Here is a 21,476-nt window from a genome sequence, read left to right as displayed (position 1 = left end):
AATAAGCTCTAGTTGCTGCTTTACAAATTTCTGTCCCTAGATTGTGGCTGGGAAAATTGCCTTTTTAGTGCTTATGATGAAAATCTTCTCTGCATCACTTATAAGGTTCCCCATCCACTCAGAACACATTTTTAAAGTATATTGAAGCATACATTTGCACAGCATGATGTGCATTAGTAACATAGAAATTACTGAATTCTGTGCTGTTCCTCTTGTGTTGTGCCTGAGCCCAATCTGTCCACATCCAAACAATGCCACATTCATAGAGTGAAATCAAGTTTTCCATACTGGTGGATTTTTTTTTTTAATTTTTCAATTCCTTTTATTCATGTATAAGAAATTGACTGAGATTGTCATCTCTCCCATAGCAGAACTAAAGGAGTGTGACGTGTCCTGCGAAAGCGGATACTCCGGACTCAATACTTTTCAAAGGGGTGGCAGGTTTAGGCAAAGCAAAGTAACCTTCCCCGCTTCTGTTCCCAGGGCACAGCTTCCGTTCTCCAGCGCAGGTCTGATAATGAGGAGTACATTGAAGTGGGAAGACTTGGACCATCAGATTATTTTGGTAAGAAAATTCATCTTAAGCATGGTTCAGAAAGACAGCAAATGGGATTGTATGAGGTAGTTGCTGGCTTAATTAGCGTTCTACTCTTTAACAAACAAGGGGTTATGCATAGGTCAGCTTCTGCTTTCAGCAATACTGAGAGATTTCACTGAAGCCAAAACTATTCCTTGGTTTACACCAATGTAGCTGATAGGAGACAGCTCCAGAATCAGCAAAACAGTCTGAATGCATTTGTTTTCAAAGGCATTTTACACGCATGCATTATGCATGTGTAATGCACTTGTACTGTCAACAGAATTATGTAAAGTGTCTATCAAGATAATATAAAGGGATATGTTCTACAATCAAAGTAACTGTATGGTGGCCTGAATATGCACTTTCCAAAAAAGAGGTGCAGACGTGTGACAGTGTATTTGTCCCTATTTCCAGGTGAGATAGCATTATTGCTCAATCGGCCCCGGGCTGCTACGGTGGTGGCACGTGGACCCCTGAAGTGCGTAAAGCTCGACCGGCCCCGCTTCGAACGAGTGCTCGGCCCTTGCTCTGAGATCCTCAAGAGAAACATTCAGAGATACAACAGTTTCATTTCACTCACTGTCTAAATGATTCCTTTTGGAAAGCTGCCTTTGTGTGACCTTGTGCACTTAAATTTGCTCTGTGCAGCTCCATAGCTTTATAAAGAAAAAAATAAAAGGTGTGCATTTCATGTGTATTTTTTCTGTTATGTCATGCACTGGATGTCAGTTCAAATATTATGTATCATTTAAGAAAGAAGACAACTGTTTGGATAAGACTAGCTTGGGGGTACCATGCAGGGAAGATTAGGCTCTTGGCTTGCAGGCAAGATTTTTACCTGTTGTTGGATCATATAGATAAAACTGTGTTTTTAACTATTTAAACTATGTATGAATGTCTGTTTCCCTCATTATCTTTCACCTACCCTTAAAGTTGGTTTTATTCACCTTTTGTACGCTTCTTTGGTAAAGTGATGTCCCTCTGCCTGTCACTTCTAAAAGCCTTTTCACTGCTTATGGACTGGAGGTTTCTGAAATCCATGCGGTCAGTGGCAGTTGCACAATTTAAGAGGGAAGGTTAGAGAAAGGTTTTGATCATTCCAGTAAGCCAAGGAAAAGTAGAACTTTTGAGTCACCTTGTTTGTGGTTTAGAAATAGGGGCCATATTCCTCTGTGTTACAAGCCCTTTCAATGGGAACTTCTTCACTGAACTAAGTGGGGCTTTGTAACATATTTATCTGCACCAGAGTGTCCTCAGCCACTTTTTTGAATATTATATGAAATACTTAAGAGATAATGGCAGCTGTACATCAGCAGTTTAATAGGACTCTTTTACGTAAGGTCCACTTAATTAAAATTAAAAGCCTTTTTTTTAGTATATGACCAGGATTCTCTGAAAGCCACATACATGTTCCAAAATGCTGCCTCTCCTCCAAAAGACATGTATTGCAGAACAAAAAGCACCAGGAACCTGCAGTAAGCCCCATGTGGGCACAGCCTTGCAGGCAGCTATGGCTGCTCTATGTAGATATGGGTCTCCTCTTCAGTGGAGCTTTTTGCAGAGCCAGGCTTTGCTCTGCAGCCCTCCAGGATGGGATCAGTTACATTTTTCTTTGGGGAAGCTTTTCCTTTGAAGGAAAACTTGTCTTTGCTAACAGAAGCAAATCTCTGCATCCCTGCTACTCTAAATGGCACTGCTCACTTTTCAGTTGCAGAAAAACTGTATTTCTTCTTAATGATAACATTACGCTGAGTAAATATGAACTTTCTATACCCTTTACATGCCAAAAGTTATATAATGAATTAAGGCAGCAATCTTCCTTTTGAAACTAGAGGTGTTAAGAACATGTCTAGAATTACTCATACTGGTGTTAACTCCTTTTTGGAGTTAACAAAATATAATTTCGGATTTTCCTACTGACTCCCACCAAGAAGGCTCTTGGGACCCAATATTCCAGTACCTGTCCACAGTGGTTTTTACAGAGCTAACTGCTCCTTGACTTCAGAGTCTAAGTCCTACCATCACTTCAAGGTGCTTAATTTATTTCAGCATATATTCAGTGGTCCTGTCATTGTATATCAGTTGCTACTATTTATTATGATTATGTTATGCTCCTTGCATGTAGCAAATATGACCATTCATGTTTTTCAACCTTGCAGTTTTATGACATACATTTATATAGGCAGATGCCCATTAGATATCTCAATAAACATATAAGCATTTGCAAAACTTTTGTTTTGTTTCACTCTTTTTGTATTCTCTTCTGCTATTTTTAAGACATATTTTTAAAGGTTACCGGTCACTCATGTATGTTACTTAACCTATTGCATTTCTGTTGTATTCATAAAAAAACATGTTTTGCATAATATGCAAGACACGTCTTGCTGAACACCAAGTTATTAGTCTCACTGTTTAGAAGCTACTTGAGCACACACACACAAAACAGACTCTTTTGAATTTTGAACCTTTATAGATCATGAAGAATACATTTGAATTATGGTTCTGTTATAAGCAAGTTCAAGAGAAGTGTAATCGTTTAACACCAGGGTTCCTTTGCTTGAAGTGGAACAAACTGATATTCTATGACATTTGAAAGATAATTGTAATATTTGCAGTGGATGATGGGACAGAATTGCAGTATGAATAAAATTCTTCTACATTACATGTGGCTGTTATGGGTTTATTAATACTGAAAGTCTGTATGAATAGAAGTCATGTTCTAGTTAAAATCTGCATATCATAAAAAGTTTGAACTCTGCTGAAAATAATCAGATGCAAAAGGACAAAAAATAGACCAAGAATCCTAGTGCTATATATAGGAATGGAAACCAAACTGGTTTTCTGCAGGATTAGCGTGAAGAGAAAAATTCTTGGGTTTAAATGTAACCATATACATCTATATAAAGAAGTAGGGGTTCAAGGTGTCTCTAGGCTCTTCATGTTGTTGAGATGTCAATTTAGCAAGGAATTTAAGCACATGTGGAACATGAAGTACATGAGCTGTCTCAGTGGTTTTAGGGATGCTGTGGAGAGCTTTGAAGCCCACAGGGCTACTGGTGCAAGCTGTTGTACAGAGAGCTGGAGGAACTGGGTGAGAACAGAGTTGTTCTCAAATACCAGAGCTTTTTCTCCCAGTATCACAGACAAAGCCCACAGTCTGGACCACAGAGAATCTGTCCCAGTCATTCCTCTCTGCTTTGGGCCACACAGATTTTAGAAGTGCAGCTTCCCTAGGACTGAAGCAGGAAGCCATTTTTGGCACCAGAGCTGTGCTGTGCTGCTGCCGTGGCTTGGCCAAGAAGAACTGCATCGAGGACAAACTTCTCAAAGAAGGCAGAGCTTCTGAAGGAACTGCCTGTATCTCCTGAATCTGGATGGATCAGGATTGAAGGGCTGGAGACTATGGCTGCTTGGTGGGAAGAGGTATTTAGCACGTTGTTAAGTGCCACACGCTACCTGCAGTGTCAGCCAGAGCTCTGGGTGGCCACATACGAAGGCATCTTGTGGCCCAAGCTTGGCTCTGGGGCTGGAGCTGTCACCCAGAGCAGTGTGCTGGGCTTGTGGATGTGCTCATGCAACTTCTCTGCGGTGGCCCCCACACAGGAATCTTGGGCGGCTCCTGGCCTCCAAGGGCCATCCAGCTTTCCATTTCTGGACTGTGTTATTTTTCCCCCTTTGTAGTGATTCAGGCGGGAAGGACTCATCTTTCCAGAGAATTACTCACATTATGTAGCAATCAGAAGTGACCACTCTCTCTGAGGTTCTTCCAGATGGACATTACCAGCCCACGCTCCCCCAAAAAGAGCATCTCACCACTCCTCATTGTCTTTCTTTTTTCGGTTGGTTTTAATTGTCTCACAGCCATTTCAGGACTCAGAAAAGAAAGAAAAGACTGTATTTTTAATAGAAACTGATTGTACCTCTGTTTGTTTTTTTTTTACAAGCCCCATATGGCTGACCGTGCTTTTGTGTATGTAGCAGATTACTGCAAGCAGTCTCCAGCGTTCCTACCACTTTGTGGCAACGGGTGCCTGAAGTTGTGCAAAGGTACCAGTCCTGTGAATCCTTGATCCTCAAGCAGGCACGGTCTGACATGACGTTACCTGTTCCGGTGTTAGTGGAAAACAAGAGCAGTAGCAGAGAACAAAGTAATACCAATGCACGCTGGCTTGGTTGTTGGCTGCTGTTTTGGTTTTCTTGCAGTAAGTGATCTCCAGAAATGGAGCCACCGCACAAAGGGTGAAATTTCTCCTGCTGTGCAAGGTTGCACGACCTGTGTGCATCACATTTGGCTCTGCAGTTCTCAGTGGCACGTAGATCCTTTCCTTCCTATCTGTGGAAGAGATCATATTTGTTCTTTGTGTACATTTAAGGGCGACGAAGCTGGTGAGGGGCCTGGAGAGCAAGTCCTATGAGGAGCGGCTGAAGGAGCTGGGCTTGTTCAGCCTAGAGAAGAGGAGGCTCAGGGGTGACCTTATTGCTCTGTATAAGTACATTAAAGGAGGCTGTAGCGAGGTGGGGGTTGGCCTGTTCTCCCATGTGCCTGGTGACAGGACGAGGGGGAATGGGCTAAAGTTACGCCAGGGAAGTTTTAGGTTAGATGTTAGGAAGAATTTCTTTACTGAAAGGGTTGTGAGGCACTGGAACGGGCTGCCCAGGGAGGTGGTGGAGTCACCATCCCTGGAAGTCTTCAAAAGACGTTTAGATGTAGAGCTTAGGGATATGGTTTAGTGGGGACTGTTAGTGTTAGGTTAGAGGTTGGACTCGATGATCTTGAGGTCTCTTCCAACCTAGAAATTCTGTGATTCTGTGATTTCTGTGTAGCAGCAGAGAGAGAATATTGTCTTGTGCAGAGGTAAAACCATGATGATGTCCTTGAAAGGAGCCAGAGACTGTGATGCCTGTGGTTTATTGCAGTGCTACGTGGATGCAGCCACCGCAGTTGTGGTGTCCCCCGGGACTGCGGCAGGTGGGTGGGATGAGCAGAGCAGGACAGTTAGGGTCACACTGCTGACACAGTGAGCACTAACTGGTTTAAAAGACCATGTTTCAAAGAGCAACTCACCATTCAGAGACAGAATTATCTCCTCCTGCATGCCCAGGCATGTTTTTTAAAATTTGTTCCCGACGATTTGGCAACTCTGCCTGTGGTTCATTTTCCCCTTCCATGCATAAAACTGCTCAGAAACCCGTAAGGGGGTTTTCACAGCCAGAGGAACTTCAGTGGGTCCCCCTTCCCTCTGGAGAATGAGAACGTACTGGCTAGGAGCATATGTGTAGCCTTGGAAAGCTGATGTTACGGGAATGCGTTGGCTTAGATGCTCCTAAAAAGGGTTTTTCTACGGCCATTTGCTGCTCAGCAGAGTTGTATCTGGGATGCAGCACTTGCACAACAAGCTGGCCTTTTCTCTGAAAAAGCTGCCTGGCCAAAGGAGCTGGCATCTGCAGCCATCTGGTATTTTTGTGAAGGCTGAGGATGTTTTCTGTGCTTGATCAGACTCCAATACCAGAGCGATTCTTCTGAGCTCTAAAAATCTGGATGCAGCTTTTAGAAAAGAGGCTGCACTTTGCTTGGGAAAGCAAAGCAGAACATGAATGTCTCACTGGACATGCTCTGGAGTCCTGTCTTAGAAGTGCATGGGTGACTATTTTGGCTTCTGAGGGCTTCAACCTATCCCCAGCCCTGTTTTAATCTCTGTTTCCAAGTTACTCTCTGCAGAAGTAGCACAGAGAATCTGTGCACAGACAGGCTGAAACACCCATCCCCGGCTCCTGCACTTGTGCAAGCGTGCAGAGTTCTCTTTAAGAAGTCATGAGTTCTCATGGAGGAAAAAAATAATCATTTTACCCAAAAAGACTGCTCCTATTCCAGTATAAACTGTCTCCAAACATGGAACAGCGGCGTGCCATTTTGCTCTGTGGGCCAGCAGTGCTGAATGAATTGGCAGATGCTGCGCTTCTGCGCGATCCCTGGTAGCTGCTCCAGTGATGCTCCCCTTTCTTTACAGTCTGGGTTCATGTTCAAAAGGTTTAACTTCCAAAAAGGTGCCCCTCGCCCAAGCCCCCCGCCATCGGGAATTGCCGGGTGCATTCCCGTGCCCTTGGTGGGTGCCGACAGCCCGCGCCTGGCTTTGGAGAGCTGGCAGTTGGACGCAGGACATATAGACTGATGATGAGGTAGGGATTTTCTCACCACTGCCTGCTGTTACTGGCTCTCTGGATGTTCATACTGCTGGCTCTGGGGAAATCAAGCCTTTCTGGGAAGTGGCTACTCCCTATCCTCTTTATACAGAAAATGTATTGTTATTGTTTGAAAGCACTTTTGTATTGCCCTTAGACTACAAGCATGGCAATTGTTCAATTAGAAGACATCATGGTGCATAGCAGTGAAATACGACGTACAGTACCATGCAGTATGTATTTTCCAGATAAACTGGGAAAATAGTGAAATGGATCCGCGAAGTGGGGGCACAATAGCTGCTTTACATTCCTCCACATGTGTGGAATTTATATGCGCTACAGAGTGACTCTGTTTTGTTACCATGTGTTTAAGATAATCTGACGATTCGTCGTATTTCTAGCAGCCTTCATTTTCTCAGTTGTGTTTGTGGTCCGCGCACAAAGTAGCAGAGACTTAGCGAGAACATGGCTCTGAATTAGTGCTGGCTGAACCCTCCCACCATTTATTTCCACTCCGGCAGGGAGAGAGAGAGAACAGACTTAACAGTTGAGAAATACAAGAGGCTATTTCTCCTGCTCATCCAGGGGCAGCTCGAGCAATTTGCCAGAGAGGAGTAGCTGGCTGCGGTCACAGTCCGTGGGTTATTTCATCGAGACTTCCAGCCTCGAGGTGCATCGCCTCCGGACCCCACCCTGCCCGGGAAGCCTGAGCCTGTGGCATGCAGGGGGGGGACACATCACCCTATAGCCAAACCCATGTATCAGTGATGGCAGGAATTGCTGCAGGAAGGGAAGCTGCGCCTGCTGGCGCTGACCCTGGCACTGATGGAGAAGTCCCGGTCCTGGTCCTGCCACCCAGGAGTCGTGCATCCTTGTAGGGATCTTGGCGAGGCTGGAGGAACTATCTGGGAAAGCAATAGGGCTGCTCCTGAGCCTGGCAAAGCTGCAGACGGCGGCCAGCAGCATCACGTGCCCCGCTCCGGCTGACGTGAGCACTCAGATGCGTCCAGTACGTGTTACGATGGGCCAAATCGCCATGAGATGGCAGGATGGTTCCTATCCTTGACACGTAGCCAGTAAAGCATCACACCCTCTCCTATTGCCTTGTGTTTCTGGCGCTTAGCCCGGGATTTAGCTTTTAGCGAAGTAAGAGAAATCCAGAATTAACTCGGGACGGCTTTTTAAAACTTGCGTTTGCAGTGGGCAGAAGGTACTGAAGCTGCCCAAGGAAGATGAGCACCAGCCCAACAAAAGCACCCTTGTGCGGGCGGGGAGATGCAGCAGAACCTGTGTCCGGATGAAAGCTGCCCTATCAAAATAGCCATAAACAAACCCGCCTCCTCCGCTACAGAAAAGCTGTTGTGCCAGGAGCATATTAAATTGTATATGCTTTTTCTCAAGGCAAAAGAATTGCAGCAGTGACGGCAGCTGTGCGTGCTGGAGCCGAGCCACTGTATTCAGCTAATGAAGGCCTTGCTGAGGACGGAGTGGGGGAAGGACTGCAGATGAATGTTTTATTCAGAGGGACCCACACTGAAATGATCTACCGGCACTGGGGATATGTGGTAGGGAAAAAATCTGATGGCCCCGCCACTGAAAGCTGTTTGCCAGAAGGCAGCACAGGTGATGGGTCAGATCCCTTCCCACGCCGGGATTGGCGGTCCTGGTGGTGCTGCTGTTTACAGGATGAGACAAGCTGGGTTTTTCCTTCCATTGGTTTCCCTGAAGAGGTTCTCGGTCTGAAGCCGCAGCAGCAGAGCTGGGCTGCAGCTGCCCATCTGGCCCAGGTGGAGGAGCAGGTCAGGGGCAGAGGGGTGCAGAGCTTGGGGGAGGCAGGTGCTGGGGCTTAAAACTAATAAGCAGAGAGGTAGGCAAGCTGTTCTTTTGGGGCAGTGGGCTCAGGACTCACCCTTAGCTGCCTTTGCCAAGGTGAAACTTTACTTTATGAGTAACTAAATTCTCTTCCACTGTGAGCTGCAATTTCCTTATGAACAAAGTTGAGTTGTGGGTAAAGGATATAACATAAATCCCCATCAGCCACAAATTTAGAAACATCAAGAAATTAGCAGGATGCTTTCCCTATTAACTCAGGAGCAAGATAGCATAGAGGCACCTCACGGCTCCTTGGTAGGAGGGAGTGAACTGAAAAGAATATATCCAGAAAGGACAATTTATGTGAAAACACCTCACAGGTGCCTCATCAAAGATGAGCTTATCCTCAGGCCATGTAGTTCAGACGCTGCAGCAAGGAAATGGGATAGAAGAGCCTGACACCCTTTTCACTTTAAATTCAGTCACCACAGCCCGTTCTTTAAGGTAAAGAGGAAATTGATGGCCCTGCTGCAATGCGAGCAATGCTCTGTGAGCGCCCACAAGGTAAATGCCCTTTTGTGTTTGAATCTGTTCCATTTCTGAGGTCACCGTGCACATAGGGCTAACATGATTCAGTGAAAGGAACCCATTTTGGTTGCTTTTTAAGCAGATTACAGCAGATTAGCTGACTAATCTACACGGAATCCTCTCTCCAACAATGTCAAATGGTAAACAAATCCAACCACTTTTGTATTGCATATAAATATTTACTGTGGATTTTATTGAGATTAACTTCAAATGATGTTTGCCACAATGGTTTTATTTTATGACTTACTACCTTTGGTAACGTAAAACCTTTTGAAAGAAACATACCTTCAGCAAAGTGTGAATGTAGGGGCCGATCAGCTGTACAGTAGCATGTATCAGAGCATGTATACAAACAGAAACCGAGCACATTATCAACAAGAGATGAAGGAAGCAACAAATAAGAATGAGAGCTGGTGGTGCAGAATGCAACTGCCTGGGATTATCATCACATCAGGTGAAGTCTTCCCTGGTAGATGTGACTTGCATTAAGAAGTGACACCTCACTGCCATTCACTGTCAGCTCCTCAGGGGCAGAAAAAATTGTGTATGGACTGCAAGCAGGGGGCATTTGATGGATGTTGTTGAATATCCTGTCAGTGCACCCCCCTCAGATGTCAGTGTGCACAAACCTGTGCTTGTAAGAATGGAGGCAGCCCTTCTAATGGAGCAGGAGCAGAAGCAGAAGGGGGCAATGCACAGTGTGTGCCCAGAGCAAAGAGCCAAAGTACCAAAACCAATGATTGCTGCTGCTGTCATGCAAAAGCCAGTGTGGGTCTGTGTCTGGCAGCACATCACACTCTCAATGGCATTTCGGGGGCAGACAGCTCCGGCCCTCCCGAGCCACCCATCCCCATGGGGCTGCTGCACCCGTGGGTGCCGGGCTGGAGCGCTGCCATACGCTGTGGTGCCAGGAGCGCAGCTGGCCGCGCCTGGGATGTGGGGAATGTTGTGTCTACCAGGCTAGCAGAGGAATGCTCAGTTTACAAGACAATGGCTTTTTAGGAAGCCAGAAAAACTTAAACAGCCTTCCCAGATGGAAGATTGTCCCTTTCCACACTTTGTACAATTAGGGCAGCTTCATACTCCTATAAAGAGATGATCTGTTTAATATAAGAGATTTCCAAAGTCTTAGCAAATGAGTATCTGAGAACCGGCTTCTGATGTGGTTTATGTTCTTTTTGATAGATTTAGGTTATGGGAATGTTGGTTACAGAGGCAGTGAGTGATTCATGCTGAAACCATCCGGGTGCCATCTGATACACGCCGTCCACCCGAAGGTAGCGGCGGCTGCTGCGCGTGTTGTATTAGTGCTGGCAGTTCCAGCTGCTCTGTGGTAACTTCTAATTGCAGGAAAACTACTACAGCAGAGAAAAAGAAATGGCTGCATTTTGCAAAAGAGAGGTAATGCTCACCAGGTCAGCATTCACACAGCAAGCTGGGGAGGTTACAGCGATGCCTCGAGACCTCAGAGTGAAGGAGCTGCAAGGAGCTATACCAGTGCTGCAGAAGTGCAGGTCCCCATGCAGCATCAGACAAGGGGAAAGCACAGGAGGCAGATGGCTGCTCTGTGCTTACTGCCCACCTTGGAGTTCTCTGGCAAACCATCTTCTCCCACCTGACTCCAGCTTTGCCTTGGTAGCACCTGCAGGATCAAGCTCAGGAGCAGATGGGGAAAAGAAGCAGGGGTGAAATGTCTTTCTGCTCTGTATTTCTTCCGTAGAGTCAAGCATTTCCATTTGAAAACTATCAAAGCCAGTAAAAGGGCAGAGGGTAGTCTGTGAAAGATCTCACCGGGAAAAAACTCAGAGGGGAGCTGCTCTTCAGGAAAGGACTGCATCCCCCCAGCCCTGCTGTGCTTTCCACAGCCCTCATCCACCTGCTGAGCCCTTCTGGCTGGCTGGGGCTGGTCCTTGTGCTGGAAAATCCCTCTCTGATAACTCTTAGCACCCCAATCAGAGAGCAGACACCAAGAAATGATGCCAACACAGTGCCTCGCACAGAAGTCTGCTTCCAGGTGTGGGCTCAGCACTGGAAGTCAGGTGAATGAAGTAGCAATGGGAAGATGCAGTGGCCACCATCAGCCACCTACCTTGCAGCACATTTCAGAGCTGAGCCCTGTCACGGACAGCAGCGTTGGAGGAATGGGGATAGTCCTCATCAAAACTCACAGATTCCCTTTGGACTTGCATAACTTCTCCCAGACCTCTGTGAGAGCAGGGCTAGGCCACCAGCCAACAGCTCTGCAGTGTCACATACCTTAGTTGCCATGTAATAAGCAGAAGATTTGAGGATCCTATTTTTGTTTGCAGGATTGCGTGTGTAGTGTTTTTTTTTTTCTTCCCAGGTTTCTCCCCCTATTATGAGTTTCAGTGATATATAGAACCAAATGGAAAGATCCTGTCTTCATTTATATCAGATTTATAGTTGAGTTATGGTGTTCCCTTGATCATTTACTCTGAATTTATTAATGTTAAGATAAAATCAGTCACCAGGGATCACCAGGCTGGGCAGGCACCAAAAAAGCCCCCAAAATGCTGCATGATGCCGCTTGTGCTGGAGTGACAGCCTGCAGCCCACTGTGCCCTGAGGGTGACACAGCAGCACTGGGACTCGGGGTGTCCCCATAACAGCACACATCCATCCCAGTGAGACCACCCCACTCCTGGGTGCTCTCTGCCTCCTGTTTTGCATCACTCCACAGGCTGTGTGTCCACAGGTAGCCCGTGAACCCCACTTCACCTGCAGCTGCCTCACCATGCTTGCTGTGAGCAAAAAAACTCTCCGAAGAGAGCAGAGGGCAGCTGCAGCAGGAGGCGTGCAGATCATCCCTGGTCCAGCACCAGCACATCCCTTTGTGCATCGCACAGGTTTGTGGCCTTGGGTGAGGCACAACTCCCCAGATAAAGGCGCAGCAAGGCAGCCTCGCTGGGCTGGCAGAATGACAGCCAAAGCCTTGTGCCTGCAACTCCTGCCTGAGATAGCACAACGCGCTTTCAGGATTTATTGCCTTTATCCCCATTTGCGGCCAGCCTGAATGTTTCAATTATCTTTTCATGTTTTGGCATTTCCCTAACAAGCAGTGTTATTTTGTTGCTTCTGTTTCAGCAGAGACAGACAGGGCCTTGTTTTCCAAACACTGCACGCGTACATTGAAAAGCAAGCGGGCGATGGTGAAGCATATTTGGTCTGCCTTGGTGGTTTGAAAGGTTATTTACCGACCTCTGCCTCATCACCTTGCCCCAGCAAAGGCTCTGGTCTCAGCCATTCAGCAATGAATCCTGTTTCTGCTGTGATGGGCTCATGATTTTGTTGCTAACCCTGGCAATTCATTGCCACAATTCATCCAGTCTGAGTTTCTTAGTAGTCTGCTCCCCAGCTTGACTTTCTCGAGGCAAATTCAGCCTTAGGGTAACTTAAAGAGAGGAGTTACATCAGCACTGACTCGAGCCCACGGTTTCTGCTTTTTTGGCTCTATTTAGTATCTCAAATTGCTTATTGGCATCGGGTGGTTGTTTTCAAGATCTCACATAGCTTCAAGTCTTCCTCTCCGATGCTACATACACTGATAATGAGCCGCGTTTGCTAATCTCCCATCAGGATTCATAATGTCATAAGAAAAACCTGGTAGAAAAAAAAAATGTTCATCACAGTTTGTTCTGCAGCACAAAAGGTCATTCTGGCTGAATAGTTTGTCAGAAAATTTCCATTTAGTGTGAAAGTTTTCAGGGAAAAAATGTGAGTTTCTCCTCGGCGACAACCAAAATGTTTCATTTCCGATAGCTACCAACTGTCCCCTCTTCAGGAGCACAAATGGGGATGCAAACACAAAAAGGGTGTTTTCTTCATGTCCTCATGAAGAGGTCTGCACATTTCTCCAGCAGCCCTCCCTGTGGTGCCGACTTACCCATCACCCCCGAACAGCCTGTGGAGTGGCACGGTGCTGGGCCCTGCAGCTTGCCCTGGCACCATGCACTGATTTCCATTGGGCATGGGAGGGGTGGTAACTGCAGGAGGATTTTGTGCATCTGGACCCTTCACAGCGACATCGAGGGCTAGACTGCTGAAGGGAAGAAAAGTGGGAATAGAACCTGATGAGAACTCTCCTTATGCTGTTGCCAAACGTGTTCCTTTGGCATTAGCAGATTAACCTAAAAAGATTCTGGCCTCTTGTTTTCAATCTCATCCCACCCATCACTACAGGCGACACTGTTGGCTGACCTGGGCGTGCACCTGAAACAACGGGACTGCTGTGTGTCCTTAGCAGGGGATGTGTCCCAAAAAAAACAGCATCGCCTTTCCACCAGGCAGGGAGCGATGGTGACAGGGTGCTGTGATGGGAAGGGATGCACGGCTCTTGAAAACAGAGTTGCAATAACCTCTGGGAGCCAAAATGCTTCATTTCAACAACAGAAAAACAATTGCACATGAAACCTCAGATCCCAGGAGGGCATGATTAAAGGAATGGATTTTGGCCAAAGGGGGAAAATGGATCAACTCTGCGCATTCACACCCAGTGGCGTGGTCCCGCGGGTGCTGTGCAGGTAAGGGGAGGGCTATCTGCTGAGCAGGGCTTGCCTGCAGCTGCTGCTAAACTCATTTTTAATGCAGCATTTTCGATTATTTCCTATTCACTTGATACGCCACCAAAATAGATCCAGTTCTCCCCTGTTTTAGCCTCTGCTAAAACCCTCAGACCACATCTTCTCCTATAACAAAAAGTATGTGGAATTGGCTAAAAAAGAAACATTCCTGTTCTCACAACACTTAAAAAAAAAAAAAAAAAAAAAAGTCTACTCCTTTCCTAAAGAAAAAAAATATCACTTATAAGACTTTATAAAACTGCTTCTGTCCAGAAGGCTCCTGCGTCAGATCAGCTTTGTCCCTTTAACCATTGCTGTGCCAAGCCTCGCTGTAAATTATTAATCATCCAGAAATAGCTGCTGAAAATAGAGGCTAAAGGGAAGGCTTGATAACAGCAATGCGTATGGCATAATTTATTTTGATCTTCCTGAAAGTCTAGCCTGAAGCCTGCAGCCGAAAGTCTGATTTGTGAGAAGGCAGGGCAGGGCAAGGGAGAGAGAAAGCTGCAGGGACACAGCCAAAAACAGATCACAGACCGCATGGTTAGGGGGGCAAATATGGGGTGGGTTCATTGGAGCCCATGAATAGCTTGAAAGGGGAGAATAAGAGGGGGAGAGAGAAATCAAGCAGCAAGCTGAACTTGTGAATGCTTTTGGCATGAAATCATGAGGGCAAATGCAAAGCTATCCACCCACGCACACATGCATGGAGCTACCACTCCACGGGGACAATCCTATATATATATGTACATATAATGAGTCTCATATAAATAATGAGACATCGAGGGGGGTTCACTGCCTCTTTACAGTGGAGTGAGAAAGCTCTGGACCATGCTGCACCCCTTTTGAGCTCAGCACTAGGCGCAGCACTGGATGAAAGCAGATGCTGAAAGAACAATATGGGATGCAAGCTGGATAAATGCAGACACTGTAGGAGTGATCTGAGATGCAGGGTGGATATATGCAGATGCTAAAGGAGTGATATGGGATGCAAGCTGGACAAAAGCATGTTTTAGCAGCAGTGAGGTGACTCTGGGCAGGGGCCCAGCCCCTCAGGAGCTGGGATGAGCCCTGAAGATGGGGACAGCTTGTGGGTGCTCCTTGCCTTGCCCTGTGGTGGGGTGACCCTGCTGATGTTGCAGAGGAGGGAAGAGCAGAGGTGTGCAGACCCCGCATCCAAGTGGCAAACATTGGGAAAACTGCAGCCAGGCAGAGCTGCCTGCAGAGAAAAGGACATTTTGTTGTGAAGTGTTTTTTCTTCTTCTTGGATGTATTTTTTTTTTCCAAGTTGCATTTCTTTGTGAGGCTTTGTGGACAGTGTGGGCAGAGCCAAGTGGAAGGAATTTAAAGGGAGAAGCCAATTCAGGGTCACAGCCTGATACGCGAACATAAACCAAACAACTGCTCATGGGACAAAGCAGATCCCCAGAGCTGACATGGGGCCATGGATGTGTGGGGTGGGACTGGTGCCGGGGGCAGCGTGGGCTGCATGCAACCACCAGCCAGGGCCACCCGGGCAAGTGAGGAACGTCCGCAGCCAAAACAAGGAGGGAGGCTCGAGGTGGGCCTGCATGGGGAGCCGAAGGGGCACAGACCCAAGTAACAAGCCTGACTTGGCTGGTTTGGTCCTGGCCCTTCATCTGGGGAGGGAGTTTCTGGGCAGTTTTCCAGCTGGGGCGAGGGGAGCCCGGGAGAGAGCGGTTAAGTGAACATGGCCTGAGGAGGGACAGCATTCAAGCCATGCACAAGCCAAGAAGCCTTGCAAGGAAAAACAGTCAAATTGTTTGCTCTGTTGCCTTCATATACAGCAAGGACTTCACCAGCAAGGAGTCTGATGCACTACTGAGCTATCACAGCTCTAGGGAAGGAAAACAGGAAGGCTGGATTGCTTTCGTCCTGCTCTGTCAGTGCTGGTTCATTGTTACCTCTCCTCTGGCACCTGCTTCCTTCTAATCCATGCATAGTGAGGTTAGAAAACAACCATCATAATGAAAGAAGACTATTGCAGCTTAGCCTAGTATGGCTTTGGCTCCTGCATACACAGCCAGAATTTTGTTCTCACACTGGTTTCATGCTAGGGACGCTCCAGACACAAATTTCTTACTTGCTTCTTACTCTGTGTTACCGCCTCTTTGGCAAAGTGTCCCTCAGTACTGAGGAGCCTTTCCCTAGGTGCACGTGGGATCAAAGGCAGACCTCTGGGACTGCTTCCCCACGAGACTTGGCCACAAGGACTGTGGCCCCGTGAGACTTGGCCACAAGGATGTTCTCAAAACGGCTGGAAAGGCAATTTGAGAGGGAAGGAAACAGGTTTCATGTGGAAGCGGGCCTAGTGTGCAGCATGGCCATCTGACCAGGCCTAATGTGCAGCGCGGCGATCTGACTGTGCCTTGCCAGAGCCTCTGTGAGGAGACTTCACCGTGGGGTGAAGTGACGGCCACACACCTCTGTAGGCTTCCCAGCCACAGCAGGTGGTGCTTTATTGGGGAAGCTTTTCTGGCATGGCCACACATATGCTGGAAATTGAATTGCAGTCCTGGTGTTTGCTGTGGATCAGAGCTGCATTTTGAAGCAGTGATGTAGAAGTTAAAGACTCCATAGCTGATTCCCAGTCTCTTGAGCCATCTGGCTCCCTATCACTATTTTATCTCTCTCAAACGCTGCGAATGCTGAGGCCCTGTTCTGGAGTAATGGTGTTTCAAATTAAATCGACAGCCAGTTTGGGTTACGCAACCATGAAGCAAAGAAACACCAGAGGCAACACAGAAAGCCCCTCCCAGCAAAAGCTCCCGATGACATTTATGGGAGTAGGTGGCTGAGGGGCTGCAGGGGGAATTCCAGATGGATGGGGGAAAGTATCAGTGGTACCGCCAGCCTCTGATGGAGGGTGGGACCGGGGGCACCCGGCAAGCCACTAGGGAAGCTGTGGTTATGAGATCAGAGGGGCGGCCTGTGGAAAGTCAGCAGGGACGTGTGGAAACCCAGTGGGCAGCTAGCAGCGTGGTGCTGGGATGAGCATGAGATGAGAAGGGTGTGGTAACGCAGACTCCAAAAGATGAAATGCTTGCTGAACGCCAGGAAAAGAAGCAGGTCTGTCCCGGCGACGTCAATGGAGTGCTGCAGGCCCAGGGTTAGTCATGCTCCTAAGTGCTAGGCTCAGTTGGGGCTGTGCTTGACCCTGCCTCTCCATCCCTCAGAAAGCCAGGGATGAACTAGACCACACAGCACACTGTGCACCTCCAGAGGGAAGTGATTAAGCCATGAATAAGAGATCCGCCAGCTGTTGTGCTCTGAGTGTGCACACACGCTGTCGAAGAATGGCAGAAAACTAAAACTTAGGCCAAGAGTGCCTGAGACTAAAGGTGAGACCTCCATGAAGGACCATGGCAACAGCTACAAGACTAAAAGCATGAGCAGTGGAAACAGATACCAGGCTAGCTTGGGTGTTTGAATTCTGACATCTTAATTTCAAACAAAGGAGGATAGGAAACTATTTTTTAAATCCTTCTTGTTAAGTAATGCTCACAACTCCCATTTGGATGGGAGCTGAACATACACAACTTCTGGACACCCTTCCAGCATTTCTTTGCTTCCTTAGCAGCCAGGAGGAGCAGCTGGCATGGAAGCGTTGCCATCCCCTCCTGGACATCAGGCACCGGGGCAGTATCCTGCTGCTGCAAGGCTGCTGTGGTGCACGGGAGTGTTTGGGGCTGCCTAGCTGCTGCTCTCATCAACTCTGGCATACACAGATACCAAAGTGAGACAGAAGAGCTGTGGCAAAAGAGGGAGAAAAAGAGGCTCAGGAGATCTGGAAACCACAAACAGGGAAGAAATAGGCAGGAACAAGGAGAAAATGCAGTAAGAGGAGGGAAGAAAAAAAAAGACATGGTGAAGGAACAAGAGTAATAAACTGTGTGATACAACCAGAAGCAGCACGAGCAGTTCACCGTTTGTATGCACTGTGACTGGGCTGTTGCCCGTGGTATTTTGCTTCACAAACTCACCCAGCCATTATGCACCGAACGATCATTAATGCAGCAGATGCAGCCAGACGTACGTAGGAGTGTGTTAATATAGGACCTGATGTAAAAAACACCTGCTAGTTTGGCAGAGTGTCTCAGGAAAGATACATGTGGCTCATGTGATTCTGCAGTATTTACAAAGGTATCTACTGCTTTCTCATCACACCATGTGTAATTCCCATTTGCTTTTCCGGGAGCTTTGCACAGTGATGGTGTAACAGAGGCACCCGGACAGAAGTTAAATGTAGCTGGTTCCACTTACACTAGCAGAGAGGCTGACATCTTAAATGTTCCTTCTCCCCCAGATATTCCTTCCCCCCCTCCCCCCGCCCCAACTTAAATACCTAGGACATGGAGAAGAATTCTCTCTGCAATACCTAGGCTCTGAGGCCTTGATTACAATGGTTTAAGCTTTTATAAGCCTGAAGCAATTGTGCTGATGCCATGAAGTTACACAGGGAAGAGGCACTTTGTGGAGATGATCGCAACATGGCCTGCCTTGTCCCAGTCCCAAATTCCACGCCGCTGAAACAAATGTGTGTCATTCCTGAAGTCTTCAAAGTGCTGACGTGCTCTCCTGGCATAAGATGATCCTACAACCCAAGGCCAGGCTGGTACCTGGCAACCCGGCAGCACAACGGAGCTGCTTGCAGGAGCACTGCAGGGACGGAGGGCTCTGACTCACATGCAGACAGCAAACAGCTGCAGGGAGTTCAGATGTCACCACCCCACAGCTGTCTGCCCAGGCTCTGCGGGAGGCTGCCCACGGGCAGAGGCGGCCGGATGGGATGGATGCTTGTGCCTCAGCTGTCCCAGCCTGGGGCCCAGAGGGATGCATGAAGAAGGCAGGTGAAGTGCAGGGCACCATGAGCTGGGGAGGCACCTCTGGCACGGGGGCGAAGCCTGACAAAGGGAACACCATTAACTCTACCGGCTAATTACAGCTCATTTTTCAGGATCCTCAGCAAATGGGTTTCTGCTCTGCTTCCCTGTTGCTCCATGGGATTTCTTTCCCAGGGTTCACCCGCTTCTGGTCTCTCCTTGATGCACTGTCCTCACTGGAGCTCCTACTCCCCACCTTCATGCAAGGTGCATGCACAGGAGAGAGCCTCCAGCACAGGTGGTCATGCTGTGGGATCAGCACGTCTAGGATGCATACAGAGGTGGGCAGCCAGAGCTACTGCCAGCCCTAGCAGTTATTCCAGACACAAAGCAGGGATACAGAAAAAGCTGTTTTTTTATCCCCTGTCTCTTTGCTTGCTTCTTGGCATTTTAAACCTTTTCTGCTCACCTTTCTCTTCTCAGATTTTCTTCTGGCCCAAAATAACTGCGGCGACACAACCTACCGCCTTGAATTTTGTTCTCAGCCTCACAGTCGCCACTTTATTTTGCCTTTTCCCAGTTTCATGAAAGAACGCAGTCGCATGAATAACAGGATTATTTATCATCCTCTCCCTCCCCTTCCAGGATGACTTGCTGTTTATGGAAAGCACTCGAGTGCAGGAGAGATCGTGCTACAGTTAAACAGACAATGCTTAAAGGGCCATTGCCTGTGCTCTGGTTTAACAGCATTTCTCACTGATTTTTAAGAAAGGAGTTCTGTATCTGGGCTGATGGGTACCGCATCACAAATTGATGCTGCAAGGTAAACTAATTCTACATTCAATAGGACAGGGGAGATGATTCTGCATTTCACTTTTTGCAAAAACCAAGAAATTCACTTTTGGTGTAAAAAAGTGACAGGTACACATCCCCTTAGCAGCCAGTAGCAGATCACAGGTATGAGCATGGCCTTTGTGAACATAGAACAGTGGCTAGCAGGTCACAGACTGAAATAAAACACCCACGTGTCCCAGCTGAATGATGTGACCACTGCATGCCTGCAAGAGCTCCACTAGACCTGGAGTACAGCTGGATGATGTTGGTGGGTGGCTGAGAGATCAAGTGGGTTTGGAAATGGTTGCCCCCAGCTTCTCATCTGCAATGTGCAGGTTGTTTAGCTTCACCATGTACCCTCTGCATTTCCAGCCACATGCCTAGTGGTTATAGAGCTCTAGCAGCTTTTAGTAGGAAACTATGTAAGCACAAAGCACTGAGAGTAAGCTGCTGGAAAGCACTCAGTTCCCTGGGAAGTTCTGCTGAGGAACGTGTGTCGTAGCATGGGTTGCTTGCTCTGCTCGGGTCACCACCAGCAGTGGGTACTGTGTGCCTCGAAGGATGGAGGTGTGCTGAGAGGATTAGCTTTGGGGAACGTTGTTAGTGCGGGCTCTGTAAAGCCCTGTGGAGTGATGTTGCACTGGACTGGGGACTACATGTGTGGTCCTTTGAACTATGCGCAGCCACTGAGACCACAGGAGGACCAGGATGCTGTATTTTTGGAAGATGAAGATGAAAGAAGAAAATGAAAAGACAAATGTACAGAACTCTGCAGCAGTTTCTTAAAAAAAAAAAAAAAAAAAAAAAAAGTTTAAAAAAAAGAAAGTCATGCTTTCTATTTGCTCCTTTCCTTCCCCTCTATTAACTGGGTTTCTGTGACAAAAAGGGTCAGAAATTCAATTAAGAAATTTCACAGCCATTACAAACATCTGCAGTTCAAAATAAATTAGCGATTCCACTACAGCAGCCTTCCTATCTCCTTTGTCCTTTGGGCATGGCTGGATCCTGCAGTCTCTGGTGTATGCAGGGCTGAAAATGCATGCATCATTCTCGTGAGTTTTTATTGTAAGGGAGGGAATCTCACAGGACAAGTGTGTAATGTTGTAGGAGCAACAAGGTTGCATGGATACAAGAATACAAACGGGGCGGCCTGCACTTTGAGAATACGAATTCTTCAGAAGAACAACTATCTCACTGTGTTTGGATGGTGTTTGGATGGAGCTTAATAAAATGGACTGCTCCAAGCTAGGCCTCCGCAGGCTTCCAAGCTACAAACAATGAAGAATAATATCACAATTTTATGGTACTTAGCATGGCTGAGTTACATCCTGGATGGTCTCCACAGAATCTCTGCGACTGGCTTTGATTTGAGTCAGAGGAGAAGGGTTTTACACCCACATTGCTGAGGATAAATGAGTACGTCACGCACAGGACCCTAGAGACCGAGCCCACAGCGTGTTACTTTCATTTACAATGCGTATCAGCACGGTATACCTTAAGCTGTGCTGGTACTTTCACAGTTATTCAGCTGGATGAACTAAGCATTACTGACAAAACACAGCCCATTTTTAATAGCTTTATCCACCAGGCAGAAGATATCCCCGACTTGCAGCAATTCTGCTGTCCCATAGGGGTGGAGAGCAGGGAGCAACTTCATCTACCCACTAAAATAGCGGGCCGTGCTGGTATGCAAGTGCCCTAGTTTAATGCCTAAACATGGTATCTTGCTACCAGGCTGGCAGGGCTGCCCGTTCGTGCTCCAGCCCTGAAGGTGAACTGCGTGTCACTCAGCATGGATCCTGCGGCAGGGAAGGTCGAGCAGCCCCTCGCTTTTGGCTGTGCTGCTCAACCTCCTCGGTAAGGAGAAGCTGGGCAGGGGGAAGAATGCATTAAACAGAGAGCTACTAACTGCCTCTGCTCTTAAGCCAAGGCATTTCTACAGAGACTAACCCCTGCTGAAGTCAAATGGGCAGTTCTGGGAAGTGTGTGGCAGCCCTAAGGGGATGCTGCCCCATGCACAGGGCAGCAAACCCTCTCCAGAAATATTGTGGTTCAAGC

General features: G+C 47.4%; 1 protein-coding gene across 3 annotated transcripts in view; it reads left to right on the top strand.

Moving 5' to 3' along the window:
* The window catches only part of PRKAR1B (protein kinase cAMP-dependent type I regulatory subunit beta), a 101,321-nt gene extending 98,079 nt beyond the window's left edge, over positions 1–3,242 (top strand). For all 3 annotated transcript variants that reach the window (XM_027469234.3, XM_027469236.3, XM_027469235.3), the window contains exons 10-11: positions 484–565; positions 995–3,242. In XM_027469234.3, the coding sequence (XP_027325035.1) occupies positions 484–565; positions 995–1,167 (255 nt within the window). In that variant the 3' untranslated portion in view covers positions 1,168–3,242. The remainder of the gene's footprint in view (positions 1–483; positions 566–994) is intronic.
* Positions 3,243–21,476: the final 18,234 nt, after the last annotated feature.

The sequence above is a fragment of the Anas platyrhynchos genome, chromosome 15 (genome assembly GCF_047663525.1).
Source record: "Anas platyrhynchos isolate ZD024472 breed Pekin duck chromosome 15, IASCAAS_PekinDuck_T2T, whole genome shotgun sequence".
In the NCBI taxonomy this organism is placed as follows: Eukaryota; Metazoa; Chordata; class Aves; order Anseriformes; family Anatidae; genus Anas; species Anas platyrhynchos.
The sequence above is the reverse complement of the archived record's forward strand: the minus strand, read 5'-3'. Positions and strand labels throughout refer to the sequence as shown.